Genomic DNA, 15,013 nt, shown 5'->3' on the forward strand with positions numbered 1-15,013 from the left:
CTCCTCTTTTTGCTGAGGAAGACTGGCCCTGTGCCCTTCTTCCTCTACTTTATATGTGGGACGCCTGCCACAGCATAGCTTGATGAGTGGTGTGTAGGTCTGCACCCGGGATCCGAACTCGTGAACCCCAGACCACTGAAGCAGAGCATGCGAACTTGACCACTTCACTACCGGGCCAGCCCCAAGGCAAACCACTTAAGAAAGAAATAGATCAGTGGTTGGGCTGGGGTTGGGTATGCGGATTAATTATAAATAGGTATGAGAAATCTTACTGCGGGGGATAAAAATGTTCTAAAACTGGGGCCGGCCTGGTGGTGTAGCAGTTAAGTTCACGCAGTCCACTTCAGTGGCCTGGGGTTTGCAGGTTCAGATCCTGGGCACAGATGGATGCACTGCTTGTCAAGCCATGCTGTGGTGGTGTCCCATATAAAGTAGAGGAAGATGGGCATGGATGTTAGCCCAGGGCCAATCTTCCTCAGCAAAAAGAGGAAAATTGGCAACAGGTGTTAGCTCAGGGCCAATCTTCCTCACCAAAAAAAAAAAAAAAAAGTTCTAAAACTAAATTATGGTGATGGTTGCATAACTTGGTAAATTTATTAAAAGTCATTGAATTGTAAACCTAAAATAACTGAATTTTATGGTAGGTACGTTATATCTCGACAAAGTTGTTTTTTTTTAAAAAAGCCCTTCCACAGACTTGTGCTTCTGGCTACAACAAGTTAACTGTTAAGAGACTATTCTGCTCACTGTAAACAACTAGAAAACTAGACAAAATACACAAAACAAGAGTTTCCATACACTGGACATTAGGCAGCACTGGATTACAATCCCAGAGACAAGGGAAAAAATGAGGTAAGCCCTTTGATTACACTGGCTTTCCATCTGTACCAGACGCCCGTATGAGGAGGAAAACCCAAGCATAGCATGGTAGTCTCAGTGAGCTGAGGAGATAGAGACCAGAGTTCAAAGTGTCTAAGATGAGCTATAAACTAACAATTTCCAGAGCTCACAGAAGGGTGGGAAAGATCTGAGCTTCAACCAGCCAGAGTGAAGAGACCTCAGCGTTAACCTGAGGCATTCAGTGGCAATCCCAGAAAGGCCATCCCTTAGGTAGTAGTAGTCATCCTGAGAGAAAAGACTACTCTGGACCTCTGGATCCAACCTAACAAAGATTAAGAACAAGCTTCTAAAGAATCAAGGTGATCCATGAGTAAATTAACTGGCTGCCATAACAAAGCCCACCAGTCTTCAATAGAAAATAAACCCCTGAAACTCAATGACTTAACAATCACAATGCCCAATAATCAACTGAAAATTACTAGACATACATGAAGCACAAACATATTCATCTGATAATTACAAAGTCAACAGAAACACGCTCAGAAGTAAAAGATTGGAATTAGCAGACAACAATAAAACAGCTATTATAAATGTTCAAAGATATAAAGGAAAACATGAGCAGTAAAGAAATTAATACTATTAAAAAACAACCAAATTGAAATTTTAGAGCTGAAAAATACACATGGAAATTTAAAAAATATTTCCAGATTTGATGAAAAATATCAACCCACAAATCCAAAAAGCTCAAAAAACCACAAGGAGGTTAACACAAAGAAGACAATACTAAGGTACATCACAATCAAATTGTTAAAAACCAATTATAAAGAGAAAACTAAGATTTTTCTCTATGCAATCAGAAAGGAGGAAAGACATATTATATGTGGAGGTAGGGGAACAAAGATGAGAAGGATACTCTTATTAGAAATGAAAAGAAAAAAAAAAAGCAATAACAATAACATCTTTTAAGTGTTGAAAGGGGAAATAAAGCATCAACTTAGAATTCTATATCCAGTGAAAATATCCTTCAAAAATAAAGGTAAGAGTCTGTCTGGCGGTTTCTTACTAAACATACTCTTATCATATGACCCAGCAATCATGATTCTTGGTGTTTACCCAAATGAGTGAAAAACTTATGTCCACAAAAAACCTGCACATGGATGTTTTTAGCAGCTTTATTCATACTGGAAAAACTTGGAAACAACCAAGATGCCCTTCTGCAGCTGAAGGACAAATATATAAACAAACTGTGGTACATCCAGACAATGGAATATTATTTAGTGCTAAAAAGAAATGAACTATCAAGTCATGAAAAGACACGGAGGAACCTTAAATGTATATTGCTAAGCGAACGAAGCCAATCTCAAAAGGCTACATACTATATGAGTCCAACTATATGACATTCTATATAAGGCAAAACTAGGGCAACAGTAAAAAGATCAGTGGTTGTCAGGGATAGGGGAGGTGGAGAGGAAGGACAGGATGACTAGGGGGAGCATAGAGGATTTTTAGCAGTGAAACTATTCTGTATGATACTATAATGGTGGATACATGCCATTATACATTTGTCAAAACCCAAAGAATGTACAACACCAGGAACCCTAATGCAAACTATGGACTTGGGGTGATGTTGTGTCAATGTAGGTTCATTGATTTTAATAAAGGTACCACTCTGGCAGGTTGTTGATAGTGGCGGAAGCTGTGCCTGTGTGGTGAAAGGGGGTATATGAAAACTCTGTACTTTCTGCTCAATTTCATTGTGAACCTAAAACCACTCTAAAATATAAAGTCTACTAAAAACAGAGGGGGAGGGTAGTAAGCCAAGGCCCTTTTCAGACAAGCAAAAAACTGAGATAATTCATCACCATTAGACCTGAAATACTTGAAATGTTAAAGACAATTCTTCAGAATAAAAGAAAATGATTCCAGATGGTAACTCAAATCTACACAAAAGAATGAAGAGTGATGGAAATGGTAAATATGTGGGTAAATATAAGACTGCTCCAAGTTTTAAAAATTTCTTTAACATACAACAAACTGTTTAAAGTAAAAAGTAATAACATATTCTGGGGTTCATAACATATGAAAAAAATAAAATACATAACAGAAAAATGAACCAGGGGGTCAAAATGTAAATAGATTCTTATAATTACAGATAAAGTAGTATATTATCTGATAGTAGACTGTATTAAGATAGATACGCATATTGTAAACCTTAGAGCAGCAGTTCTCAAAATTTTAGGTCTTAGGATTCCTTTATGCTCTTCAAATGTTGAGGATCCCAAAAACCTTTTGCTTATATGGGTTGTGGCTATCAAAATTTACTATATTAGAAATTAAATTCAACTGAAAAAAAATTTAAGTATATATTAATTCATTTTATAATAGCATTAACAACCCCATTATATGTTAATACCAATAATATAATTTTTTGTGAAAAAATAACTATATTTTGCAAAACTAAAGAAATTTAGTAAGAGTGGCATAGTTTTACATTTTAAAAATCTCTTTAGGGGCCAGCCTGGTGGCGTAGCGGTTAAGTATGCGCACTCTGCTGCAGCGGCCCAGGGTTTGGATCAAGAGTGTGCACTGACGCACCACTCGTCAAGCGATGCTGTGGTGGCGTGCCATATAAAGTGGAGGAAGATGGGCACAGATGTCAGCCAGGGTCAGTCTTCGTCAGCAAAAAGAGGAGGATTGGCAGATGTTAGCTCAGAGCTGATCTGCCTCACACACACACACACACACACACAAAAATCTCTTTAATGTCAGGCTTACCAGAAGACAGCTGGATTCTCATTGCCTCTGCATTCAATCATGTTAGGTACCCTTTGGAAAATTCCATGGTATACTTGTGAATGAATGGAAGTGACAAAGGTGGGGCCGGCCCAGTGGCACAAGCGGTTAAGTGCGCGCACTCCGCTGCGGCAGCCCAGGGTTCGCAGGTTCGGATCTTGGGTGCACACCAACGCACCACTTGTTAAGCCATGCTGTGGCAGCGTCCCATATAAAGTAGAGGAAGATGGCCACGGATGTCAGCCCAGGGCCAATCTTCCTCAAGAAAAAAGGGGAGGATCGCCATCAAATGTTAGCTCAGGGCTAGTCCTCTTCACACACACACAAAAAAAGGGCCGGCCCTGTGGCTTAGTGGTTAAGTGCGCGCACTCCCATACTGGCAGCCCGAGTTCAGATCCCGGGTGCACACTGACGCACCGCTTCTCCAGCCATGCTGAGGCCGCATCCCACATACAACAGCCAGAAGGATATGCAACTATGACATACAACTATCTACTGGGGCTTTGGGGAAAACAAAAAAGGAGGAGGATTGGCAATAGATGTTAGCTCAGAGCCAGTCTTCCTCAGCAAAAAAAAGGAGGATTAGCACGGATGTTAGCTCAGGGCTGATCTTCCTCAAAAAAAAAAAAAAAAGAAAGAAAGAAAGTGACAAAGGTATATAATGCTTTAATATTATTATGAAAATAGTTTTGACCACATGGCTCCCTTGAAAGGGTCCTGGAATCCCTAGAGGTCCCCACGCTAGACTCTGATAACTACTCCTTAGAGCAACCACTAAAAATCAAGTAAAACAAAGAGGTGTGGCTAATAAGAGAAAACATAAAATGGAATATTTTGGGGGGGGGACTAAGTTAATCCAAAAGAAAGCAAGAAAAGCAAAACAGAACAAAAGATGAAAAAATTAGAAAACAAATAGTAAGAGGGCAGATTTTAAGCCCAACCTTACTGACACATTCATTTCATGTCAACAGATTAAATATACCAATTAAAAGGCACAGACTGTCAAGAGTCATCAGTAGTGAAAAGGTATGTTATAAAAACATCCACAAGACTCTGAATTGCTTGCATAGGTCTTTGCAAACTCCTCTATTTGCAGTCTCATTCTGAATTTTAGGGCTTGTAGACATAAGCAGTGTAGAAATGAGCTCTTCATCTGCTCTTTCCTGACAGATTCATTCAACAAATATTTTATAAGTACTTCTATGTCCTTAAATGATAGGTAAGCTAAATAAAACTCCTTCTTTTGCTCTTGATAGATACAGAACCTAAAGCCAAAATCTATACAACACCTTCTTGAATATTTACTTGTGAAAAGTTTCATAAAGAGTTTATTCTCCTCTGTGAGTAGATTTTGAAAAATCTCTGAAGAACAGCTCTCATACACAGCCAAAAGTGCTCTTCACTAAGTAATGGAAACATTCCCTAAGTCAGGTGGTTCACCCCAACACTGCCAACACAGAGATTCCCCACATACAGGCGGCAGCCTTCTGCTGGGGGTACTGGTTAGCCCTCTCCCAGCTTCCATGGGTCCACAGCACTTGAGTGGATTTCACCAATATTCTCTTCACCTTCTATGATACCTGACCAAAACAATGGCAAAATCTTGCTTTCTATTTATCATCAAAGATCACTGAAATCATATTTCATAAGAGCTAAGGGTGACGACTCCCAGCTATAGATAAACCAATGTGATTGATTCTATATGTGAATCACTGACTAAAAATCAAAGCCAGTTAACACAGGAGTCTCAGTGACCTTCCCACGATCAGGGAAGCTATTTGAGCAGTGGGGGCTCAGGTCACACCATTATCATCCCTTACCCTCACCCACAGTCCAGTGCTTTACACAAGACTCCAACAATTATTGAGCTGCTCTTCTTAAAAGGATTTCCAGATTTGACTCTCACCTTGTTTTACATATAGGATGGATCATCCTGACACCATCATCTGAGACAAAGAATCTAGCTATGCCTAAAGCCAATGCCACTCTTGACTGCCAAGTTAAACAAGCCAATGTCTCTTTTTATGTTTATATGCTGGTTTGAGCTGCATTTTTGTTACTTACAACTGAAAGAGCACTTGTAATATAAAGATGTAATATTAAATGTGCCACAAACAATATAAAAAAGTGTTTTATGTGCAAGAATAAGTGAGAAAAAATTTAGACAATACGTTTTCCTTTCTTCTAAGTTACATGGCTAGAATGTTTCGAGCTGGTTACTAAAGGTGTCATTTATATAAAATCAAACATTAGGTGTAAAACCTCCTCAAATTGATTTTTATCTTCTGCCTAGGTAGAAATGGTACAACTACTTCATGAAGAGGTCAAACTTTAACAAGTTCACTCAAGGAACTAAAGTTATAAGCCCTGTTTTGGTTTGATTATGATTCTGTTTGAGAGAGAAGATACCTCTACCTTTAACTACTTGTTCACAATAAGAAATACGTTTGGCAGCTTAATTACTTTGTGCACTCTCATTATTATTATTTGAATTCCAGGAGGGACTTATTTATATATTTGTACTACAGCAAAGAAGAAGAATGGAAAAGTTTCTCTCTAGGCTTCTCTGAAAACCGAATGAAAGCTGACATCTTTGAACCTCCATTATAAGTCTTACTCTATAACCAGTTAAGAGCTAGTAGTAGGTGGAAATATTTCCTCTTTATAATTTCCCACTCCCTCTCATCTTTACACACGTACCAACCCCCGTCCCCATATACATAAGCATACAGATATATCAGTTATTTTTGAATTAAGCATTAGATTTAGTTCAGTGCTTTCCTGTCCTATGATATACTATATTTGCTTTTGCAGACCCCTGAATGGACTCCTTGTTGTTTGTTGCTTAATATTCCTGAAACAATTTGATGATATGATTGAAACAAATATCAGGAGGCTAGTCTTTTATAATTTTATTTATTTATTTATTTATTCCCCCAAAGCCCCAGTAGATAGTTGTATGTCATAGCTGCACATCCTTCTAGTTGCTGTATGTGGGACGTGGCCTCAACATGGCCAGAGAAGCGGTGCGTCGGTGCGTGCCCGGGATCCGAACCTGGGCCGCCAGCAGCAGAGGGCGCGCACTTGACCGCTAAGCCAAGGGGCCGGCCCTCAGGAGGCTAGTCTTAAAGAAATGATAAACAAAGGCTGCACTATGTGGGCTGGTGTGAGAAAACTGTAGTTCTCTTACAGGTATACAGTATAGTGAAAGTCCCTCAGTCAAACACTTCTCTGCTATAAATGCAAATGTGCTGATTTCTTAACTTTCCTAGTCTGTCCCGATATACCATCTGAAGCACACCTTGGGAGATATAATACATGCTCACTTATTAAACGTAAAGTAATAGTATATATTTAAAATATCTTGTTCTTTCAGAAGCCTGTTACCAGGTTTCAAAAAAAATATTAAAAATACATAGGATTCTTTGTGGTCTCTTACATTAGTGGTGTTAAATTGAAGCTTTTTAAATAGTGCTAATGAGTGGTACAGTTATCTGAAAATAGAAAATGTTCTTTCTCTTATAGCTGACATTACAGCAGAGCACCAAGGAACAGTTTCCCATTAAGACACAGTGGAAATCCTACCATCTTAGTCATCACCAAGTGGAATTTCATCTTGGGAATCATCTCTATTACCTCACTAATTATAATTTTTAGTTGGCGGTTTAAACTCCGAAGTAGAGATTCTGTGAGAAAACACTTTTCTGTAGCCATAGAAAACTGTTTTTCTTCTTTCTAAAGTTCCTCAAGCATCGTCAAGTTATAGCCACAATACTCTGAACATTTATCCTGTTTGAGGTCTTCAATTTCACAGCTTTAGCAAGCGGTAAGAGCTTCATCTTTTACAATTCATGAAAGAGATATTACATCCCTACACAGTCTACTTGTGGACTTGAAAACTAACTATACTCCCTCAACTTTCAAATCTCATCAACCAAACTAACAGTTTGTTACTTGGCCATCTAGTAACAACAACAACAAAAGTATTAACCTAATCCTAACTTTATACTCATACTCTGATATATTCAGATATTCACACTCTGGTATATTCAGATACATTATAAATTATAATAAACAATTAATTTTCCACTAAAACTTATTTATACATCCACATACTTTTCCAGAGTTGTCACTGTGAATATCGTTACCTTAGGGCACTCCAGCTTTTCTGGACTTGAGTGTACTTTTTTTTTTTTTTTTTTTTTGGTGAGGAAGCTCAGCCCTGAGCTAACATCCAAGCCAATCCTCCTCTTTTTGCTGAGGAATACTGGCCCTGGGCTAACATCTGTGCCCATCTTCCTCCACTTTATATGGGACGCCACCACAGCACGGCCTGACACGCAGTGCATTGGTGCGCGCCCAGGATCCAAACCCGGGCTGCCAGCAGCGGAGTATGTGCACTTAACTGCTACACCACGGGGCCAGCGCGCCAGTGTACTTATTTATTATAACTAATTCTAGGGCAAGAGTTGAGAAGCTACAGCCTTGCCTAGGACATGTTATTTACTTCCTCTGTATGTTATCAGATATAACCTGATAAATATACTCACTCTGAGTGGCATGCATATAGAAAGCTTTCATGATTATACTTCTCTTACAGTCAATCACAACTAGTATTGCCTATCACTTAGACTTTAATGTGTATGAGAATTACCAGGGACTTTCACTTCCCTAATCTGTTTAACTTCAGATTCTAATCTAGCAGGTCTGGGGTAGGGACTGATATTCTGCATTTTTAACAGATGAAGCTTGGTGCTGCTGGGTGCTGATTTATTTATTACAATAAGGACATATGGAAGCCACTGACTCTATGGTCAACCCCTCCTGTCCATCTCCATCAGAGAGCTTTCTAAAAGGTAAGTCTGATCATGGTTTCCCACCACCTAGACAGAGACTGGAGGTCCAATTCCTAAGCATGGCACATAAGGCTGCCCTTTTACGTAGCCCCTACTTCTCAGCTCCTACTTTGTGCTTGGCTATTTTAATGATCTGGATTTCCCAGCACAAGGTCTTCATATAGAAAGACCAATTTCCTGAACATTAAATAAACAACAGTAGACTTTATGCCTATTCTCCATTTGCTTTGAAGGACTCACTTAACATACATACACCGGACCAAAGGACTGAATCATGATTAACAATTAAAGTGCAAAAGATAAGGTCTCTGACATGCTTTATAAACTTGGTCTCAGAGCTCAGCTTATTCCCGCACCAGATCTTTTTTCAAACCCTTCTGTTTGTTTTTCAAAAGATATAACTAACATAGCTAGAGAAATCTGGAAAAAGGGAGTTGTGAGTTTTTGTTTCTTTGTAAGCTTCTAGATAATTTAAATGACAGTTGCCTAACAATCCTGGGCAAATTCCTAAATGATTCAAGAAAAGGTGGCAGGACCATAGCTAGAATGATGTGGTTAAGTGACTCAAATGATTCACTTGACATTTAGCAAGCTCCACATGGGTTTAACTTAGATGTATATCTTTTTGGCAAATGCCAAATATATGTTGAAGAAAGAAAAACATTTCCCCTAAATTGAATACAATTTAAACAAAGTTATATATTTGTTTCCACTTTAATTCTCTCACTCTAGTTCCTTCCTTTCTTCTTCCCTCCCCCACCTCTCTATACTGACTTAACTAGTTAAGTGCCTCTTACTTTCAAAATAAAAAAAAATACTATTCAGATCTTAGAACATAGAAATATGGTCTTTGATTTCATTCAAGACACCTCATCCTTGGAGACAGCAAGTCCTGTTACAAGTGGAAAGGGATAAAAATTGTTATAACTCAAGCACTGAGTATTTGATTTATATGTATTCTAATACCAATTACTGTCTTGTCAGAGGGAGATGAGAAATAAGCTCTTTTTTGCCTTCTTTGTTCTAAAATAGTATTTCCATAGTAAAATATGTCTGTGTCAAATATTTTTTTTTTTTTAAAGGAGGGGGTATACTTCTTTGGTGAGGTTTTGATGTAACCAGTTTAACTTCTTTCCAGACCCACCAATCCCAAAAAGGCAGGACATTAAACCAAACCATCTAAGTAAGACTTTGGTTAAAGAGCCAAAACACATTTAAAAAGAAACACATAGCATCCAGAAGAATGCAGTAGATCTACAGGGAAAGAGCTAAGATATATTAAAGAAAGTTATAACGAAGTATGAATACTATGATTCTATTTGCATGTTTAAAATGAAAAGAAAGAAAAACACCTGTGTGTGTGGTTTTTCAGAAAGATCTGGAAGAACACACATGAAAGCAAGATTTCTCAACCATGGCACTATTGACATTTTGGGCTAGTTCTCTGTTATAGGGGACTGTCCCATGCACTATAAGATGTTTAGTGGCTTCTTTGCCCTTTACTCACTAGAACCCAGTAGTATGTCCTCACGTGTAACAACCAAAAATGTCTCTAAATATTATTAAATGTCCCCTGTGGAGCAAAACTGCTCCTTGTTGAGAACCCCTGCAATAAAAGATTAACAGTATTTATCTCCACAGAGGGAAGTATGACGAAAGGAGCAGCTGAATAGAAATTAAGAGCTTTTATTTCTTGTTCTACATACCATACTTCTGTATTGTTTGGATGTCCTACTCCCTCCCCCACCCCACCAACATTTATTACATGTGTAATTCTCCAGAACAATAAGGAAAACAGAATCTCAAGACCATGTGGCTACTGGCCCTACAATATGACAGGACACAGATTCCCAAATGATCAGGAAACACATGTGTAAGCCACACTCACCTTCATGGGGTTTTCATCATATGTTGGGGTTCCCAGGTCCATCTCAGCTTCATGCTCAAGGCTGGCATCATCTCCTGGGCTTTCCCAAGTAGGAGGATCCCACTGAGTCTGCCTAGAAGAAGGTAAGGACAGCCATGCTGTCATGGCCAGAAAACAGAGAACTCTGGCATAGGCATCTCTGCTCATATAGACATAAAATACAACATGCAATGAGACATAGAACAAGTCAGCTCCATAAGATAGAGACATTCTTTTGATATCTTCCCAGCAGCAATGATTCTATCCCAGAGACATATATTATTTAGCCCACTGTATTTCTGTAGCCAATGACGTGGCAACAGTTGCTGGGTGTCAAAGAGAGCAGTAAAACCAAACATCTTGTTTATCTCTCACCTGGCTCTTAACGTCCTGAAAATAGGATTCAGCAAAGCCTAAAAAGTACATGGAATAGGTGCCTGCCTATGCCACCCCTCTGCAGGTGAAGAGATCAATAATGACTGAAAGTACAATACCTAGCATGTACTTGTAGAAAAATAAAATAAATCACAACACTTTCCTCATAATCCCTGAACACGTGAGAAAATTGTTCTTTGCTATAGGAGCCTTCTTATTTGTAGTTGTGCCCTTTTGGTTTAATGACTAACAGCACGGAAAAGATGTACAGGTTAAAAACTTGTGCCCTCTGCTAAAGATATTCTCAACTGGCTCCAAAAAGAAGGGTTCAACCACATTAATTCATTGCATGTTTATAGATGTTTTGAAAATAAGCAGGCAAAGATTTTTTTTAAAAAAAAGCTAGATCTGGGGCCAGCCCGGTGGCGTACTGGTTAAGTACGCGTGTTCCACTTCAGTGGCCCAGGCTTTGCAGGTTTGAATCCCGGGTGCGGACCAATGCACCACTCATCAAGCCATGCTGTGGTGGCATCCCACATACAAAAGAGAGGAAGATGAGCATGGATGTTAGCTCAGAGCCAATCTTCCTCAGCAAAAAGAGGAAGACTGGCAACAGATGTTAGCTCAGGGCCAATCTTCCTCACACACACACACACACAAAACAGCTAGATCTGTGAGGTAACAACTGGAAGTAAGGAAATTCATGTTCAGGAGTCTGAAGTCAGCTGTCACAGGGAATGCAAAAGGGGAATCACTTAAAATGTCAAAAGCCTCAGAGAAGCTAGTAACATATCTGGCAGGTCAATCCTGCCATTAGTCTTCTGCTTTCTTACCACACCAATGTTTAGTCAGCAACATTAAAGGCACTTGACGTAAATCAGTTTTGCAGATGATTGTGAAAATAGGCTTACCTCTGACCAATGGAACTAACTAAAAAATGGGGTCAAGATTTCTAGTGTAATCAAAGAACCACAAGCAGCTATGGGTTTTATTATGGAAAGTGAACAGAGAGGGAAGTATGTTGCTCTTAGGTGCTAGCTAAGGAAAACCTAGAAAAAAGATGGAAAAGGTACACACATAAATAAGAAATACATTTTTTTTTTAATCTTTGGAAAAATGATAGTATATTAAAAAGCTTGCTTTGGTATTGAAAAAACAAAGTTCTGGTAAAATTTGCAGACATTGGTTTTTAAAATCACTACACTTGAAGTCAGCAACATAATGAGGGTCCCTGTTATACAGGTATTTTTATGGGAGTAAGGAAGCCCTTTCTAAGCAGAAAGCATAAAGGGAAAATATGTGATTGTATGAAAGTTGTAAACTTCTTCATGTCATATGACATTACAAACCAAATCATTTGCACTACCCTTGATAAAGAGATCTAACAACATTGACAGAAAATGGGTAGATGCCCCAACAAGCAATTCACAAAAGATGCAAATGGCCAATAATCGAATGAAGACATTCCATCTCAACAATATAAAAATTGGAAATGAAAATAAGATTTCTCACCTACTTGACTTACAAGATTAAAAGAACCTATGTGAAGAAAAAGGCACTTATGTATACTTTTTGTGAGTCTAAAGTGGTACAATTTTTTTAATGGTAAGCTGACAATATTTATCAATTTAAAATGTATATCTCTTTTGACCAACTTCTAAGAATCTACCTGAAGAAGGTAATAAGGTTAGTGTCTGTAAGGATGTCCAGAGTTAGAGTTACATATAAAATAATGAAAATCCATCAGTAACAGTGAGTTAAATAAAATTTGGTATAGTCATGCAAGAGAGCAGGAGTTGGCAAACTTTTTTCTTTATTATAAAGGATCAGAGAGTAAATATCTTTGACCTTGTGGGCCATACGGTCTCTCCTGCAACTACTCTACTCTGCCATTGTAGTGTGAAAGCAGCCATAGACATTTCCTAAATAAATGGCAACTTTATTGGCAAAAACAAGTGGCCCATAGGCATAGTTTGCTGACCCCTCCAACAAAGTATAAGCAAGCATTAAAAATAATGTAGTTCTGAGCCAGCCCTGATGGCCTAGCGGTTATAGTTCGGCATACTCCGCTTTGGTGACCCAGTTTCGGTTACTGAGCTCGGAATCACACCACTTGTCTGTCAGTAGCCATGCTGTGGTGGCAGCTCACACAGAAAAACTACAACTTACAACTAGAACGTACAACTATGTACTGGGGCTTCAGGGAGAAAAAAAAAAAGAGAGGAAAATTGGCAACAGATGTTAGCTCAGAGTGAATCTTTCCCAGGGAAAAAAACAAAGGAGGTGTGTATTTAAAAAAAAAAAAAAAAAGTAATATGTAGTTCTATATTAACTGATAAAGTTCTATAAATAGTTTGGTAAATAAAGCAGATTACAAAACATGCACCCCAACAATTCACAGTATATAAGATTATATGCTGATGAGGACACACACATAGAGAAAGCACACTTACATTCACTATCTGTCTAAAGGATATTTTTTTTTTAAAGATTTTATTTACTTATTTCCCCCCCAAAGCCCCAGTAGATAGTGGTATGTCAAAGCTGCACATCATTCTAGCTGCCGCACGTGGGACGCGGCCCCAGCATGGCCGGAGGAGCGGTGCGTTGGTGCGCGCCCGGGATCCAAACCCACACCCAACCGCTAAGCCACGGGGCCGGCCCTAAAAGATATTTTTTAAAAAATTCTAATAAAGAGACAAATTGGGGGGCTGGCCTGGTGGTGTAGTGGTTAAGTTCATGTGCTCCGCTTTGGCAGCCTGGGGTTTGTGGGTTCAGATCCCGGGGGCGTGGACCTACGCACCACTTATCAAGCCATGCTGTGGCAGGCATCCCACATATAAAGTAGAGGAAGATGGGCACAGATGTTAGCTCAGAACTAACCTTCCTCAGCAAAAAGAGGACTGGCAATAGACGTTAGCTCAGGGCTAATCTTCCTCACCAAAAAAAAAAAAAAAAGATAAATTGGGTTTTTAAAAATATATAGCAGAAGTAATCAAACTATGGCTCACGGACCAAATCTGGGCCACTGTCTGTTTTCATAAATAAAGTTTTATGGAAACATAGACACGCCTGTTCACTTATGTATTATCTATGGCTGCTTGTACAACAATGGCAGAATTGAGTAGTAATAATAGAGACTGTTTGGCCAACAGAGCCTAAAATATTTATCATCTGGCCTTTTACAGAAAAGGTTTGGGCCAGCCCCATGGCATAGTGGTTAAGCGAGTGCACTCCGCTGCTGGCGGCCTGGGTTCGGGTCCCGGGCATGCACCGACGCACTGCTTGTCAGGCCATGCTGTGGCGGGGTCCCACATAAAGTGGAGGAAGATGGGCACGGATGTTAGCTCAGGGCCAGTCTTCCTCAGCAAAAAGAGGAGGACTGGCATGGATGTTAGCTCAGGGCTGATCTTCCTCACAACAAAAAAAAAGAAAAGGTTTGCCCATGACCCCTGATATCTACAATGTTAGATGAAGTCATTACCATTTTTTTAAAACTCCTTAGTTTTCTTCAGAAGTCTTGCAGGTTAAAACTTCACCAAAACATATCTAAAAAGGACTAAAGTCTAAGGTATGACATAACATTTAAGATGTGATTCTGGAAATCCAGCAGCCTTCAAGCACAGTGAACAGCCAATAATAAGAAGTCTATAACCATAAAACTCCTCTTATAATGGCAGCTTCTTTGATCAACTTAAAGCTGACTTGGGGATGCCCACACAGCCCTTCTTACCTTGTGATCACATGGTAGTAATAAATCTTCCCTTCTGGATCTCGGGCTGTCTTCCAGTTGGGAGGTAAGACAATGGTTTTTGGTTTGGGAGGAGAGGGGGGTGGCAGATCCAGGAGATTATTTGTCACAACCATTTCAGGCTAAAAAGAAACAACACACACACAAGTTCTTAATCAATGACATCTCTTAATCTAGCTGAAAAGGATAAAAATAGTCTACTTAAGCAATACATAAAAACATACAACTACCTCTTTTAAAAACAGATAAAGCAAAGGTACAATGCTGGGAAATGCTCAGAAACAGTGCATATGAAGAGCTTTAGGGACCTACCAGAAAACTGACAGCTGGCTCCAAGTTCACCATCTAAGACATCATATTTTAAAATACTCAGCAACTCATTATCTACAGCAGTATTTTTCAACCTTAAAAATACCAAAGCTAAATGGCATATACCAAGGACATACAAAGGATACTGATTAGCTAAATGGGCTTTAGATATATCTCTATGTT

The 15,013-nt window shown here is 39.0% G+C and overlaps 1 protein-coding gene across 6 annotated transcripts in view; it reads right to left on the minus strand.

The window, feature by feature from the left end:
* SETD2 (SET domain containing 2, histone lysine methyltransferase) overlaps positions 1–15,013 on the minus strand; it is a 137,281-nt gene that overhangs the window by 10,745 nt on the left and 111,523 nt on the right. For all 6 annotated transcript variants that reach the window (XM_058557063.1, XM_058557030.1, XM_058557026.1 and 3 more), the window contains 2 exons: positions 14,504–14,643; positions 10,378–10,489 (listed from right to left, as the gene is read on the minus strand). In XM_058557063.1, the coding sequence (XP_058413046.1) occupies positions 10,378–10,489; positions 14,504–14,643 (252 nt within the window). The remainder of the gene's footprint in view (positions 1–10,377; positions 10,490–14,503; positions 14,644–15,013) is intronic.

Source organism: Diceros bicornis, chromosome 2 (assembly GCF_020826845.1).
Source record: "Diceros bicornis minor isolate mBicDic1 chromosome 2, mDicBic1.mat.cur, whole genome shotgun sequence".
Taxonomy (NCBI): Eukaryota; Metazoa; Chordata; class Mammalia; order Perissodactyla; family Rhinocerotidae; genus Diceros; species Diceros bicornis.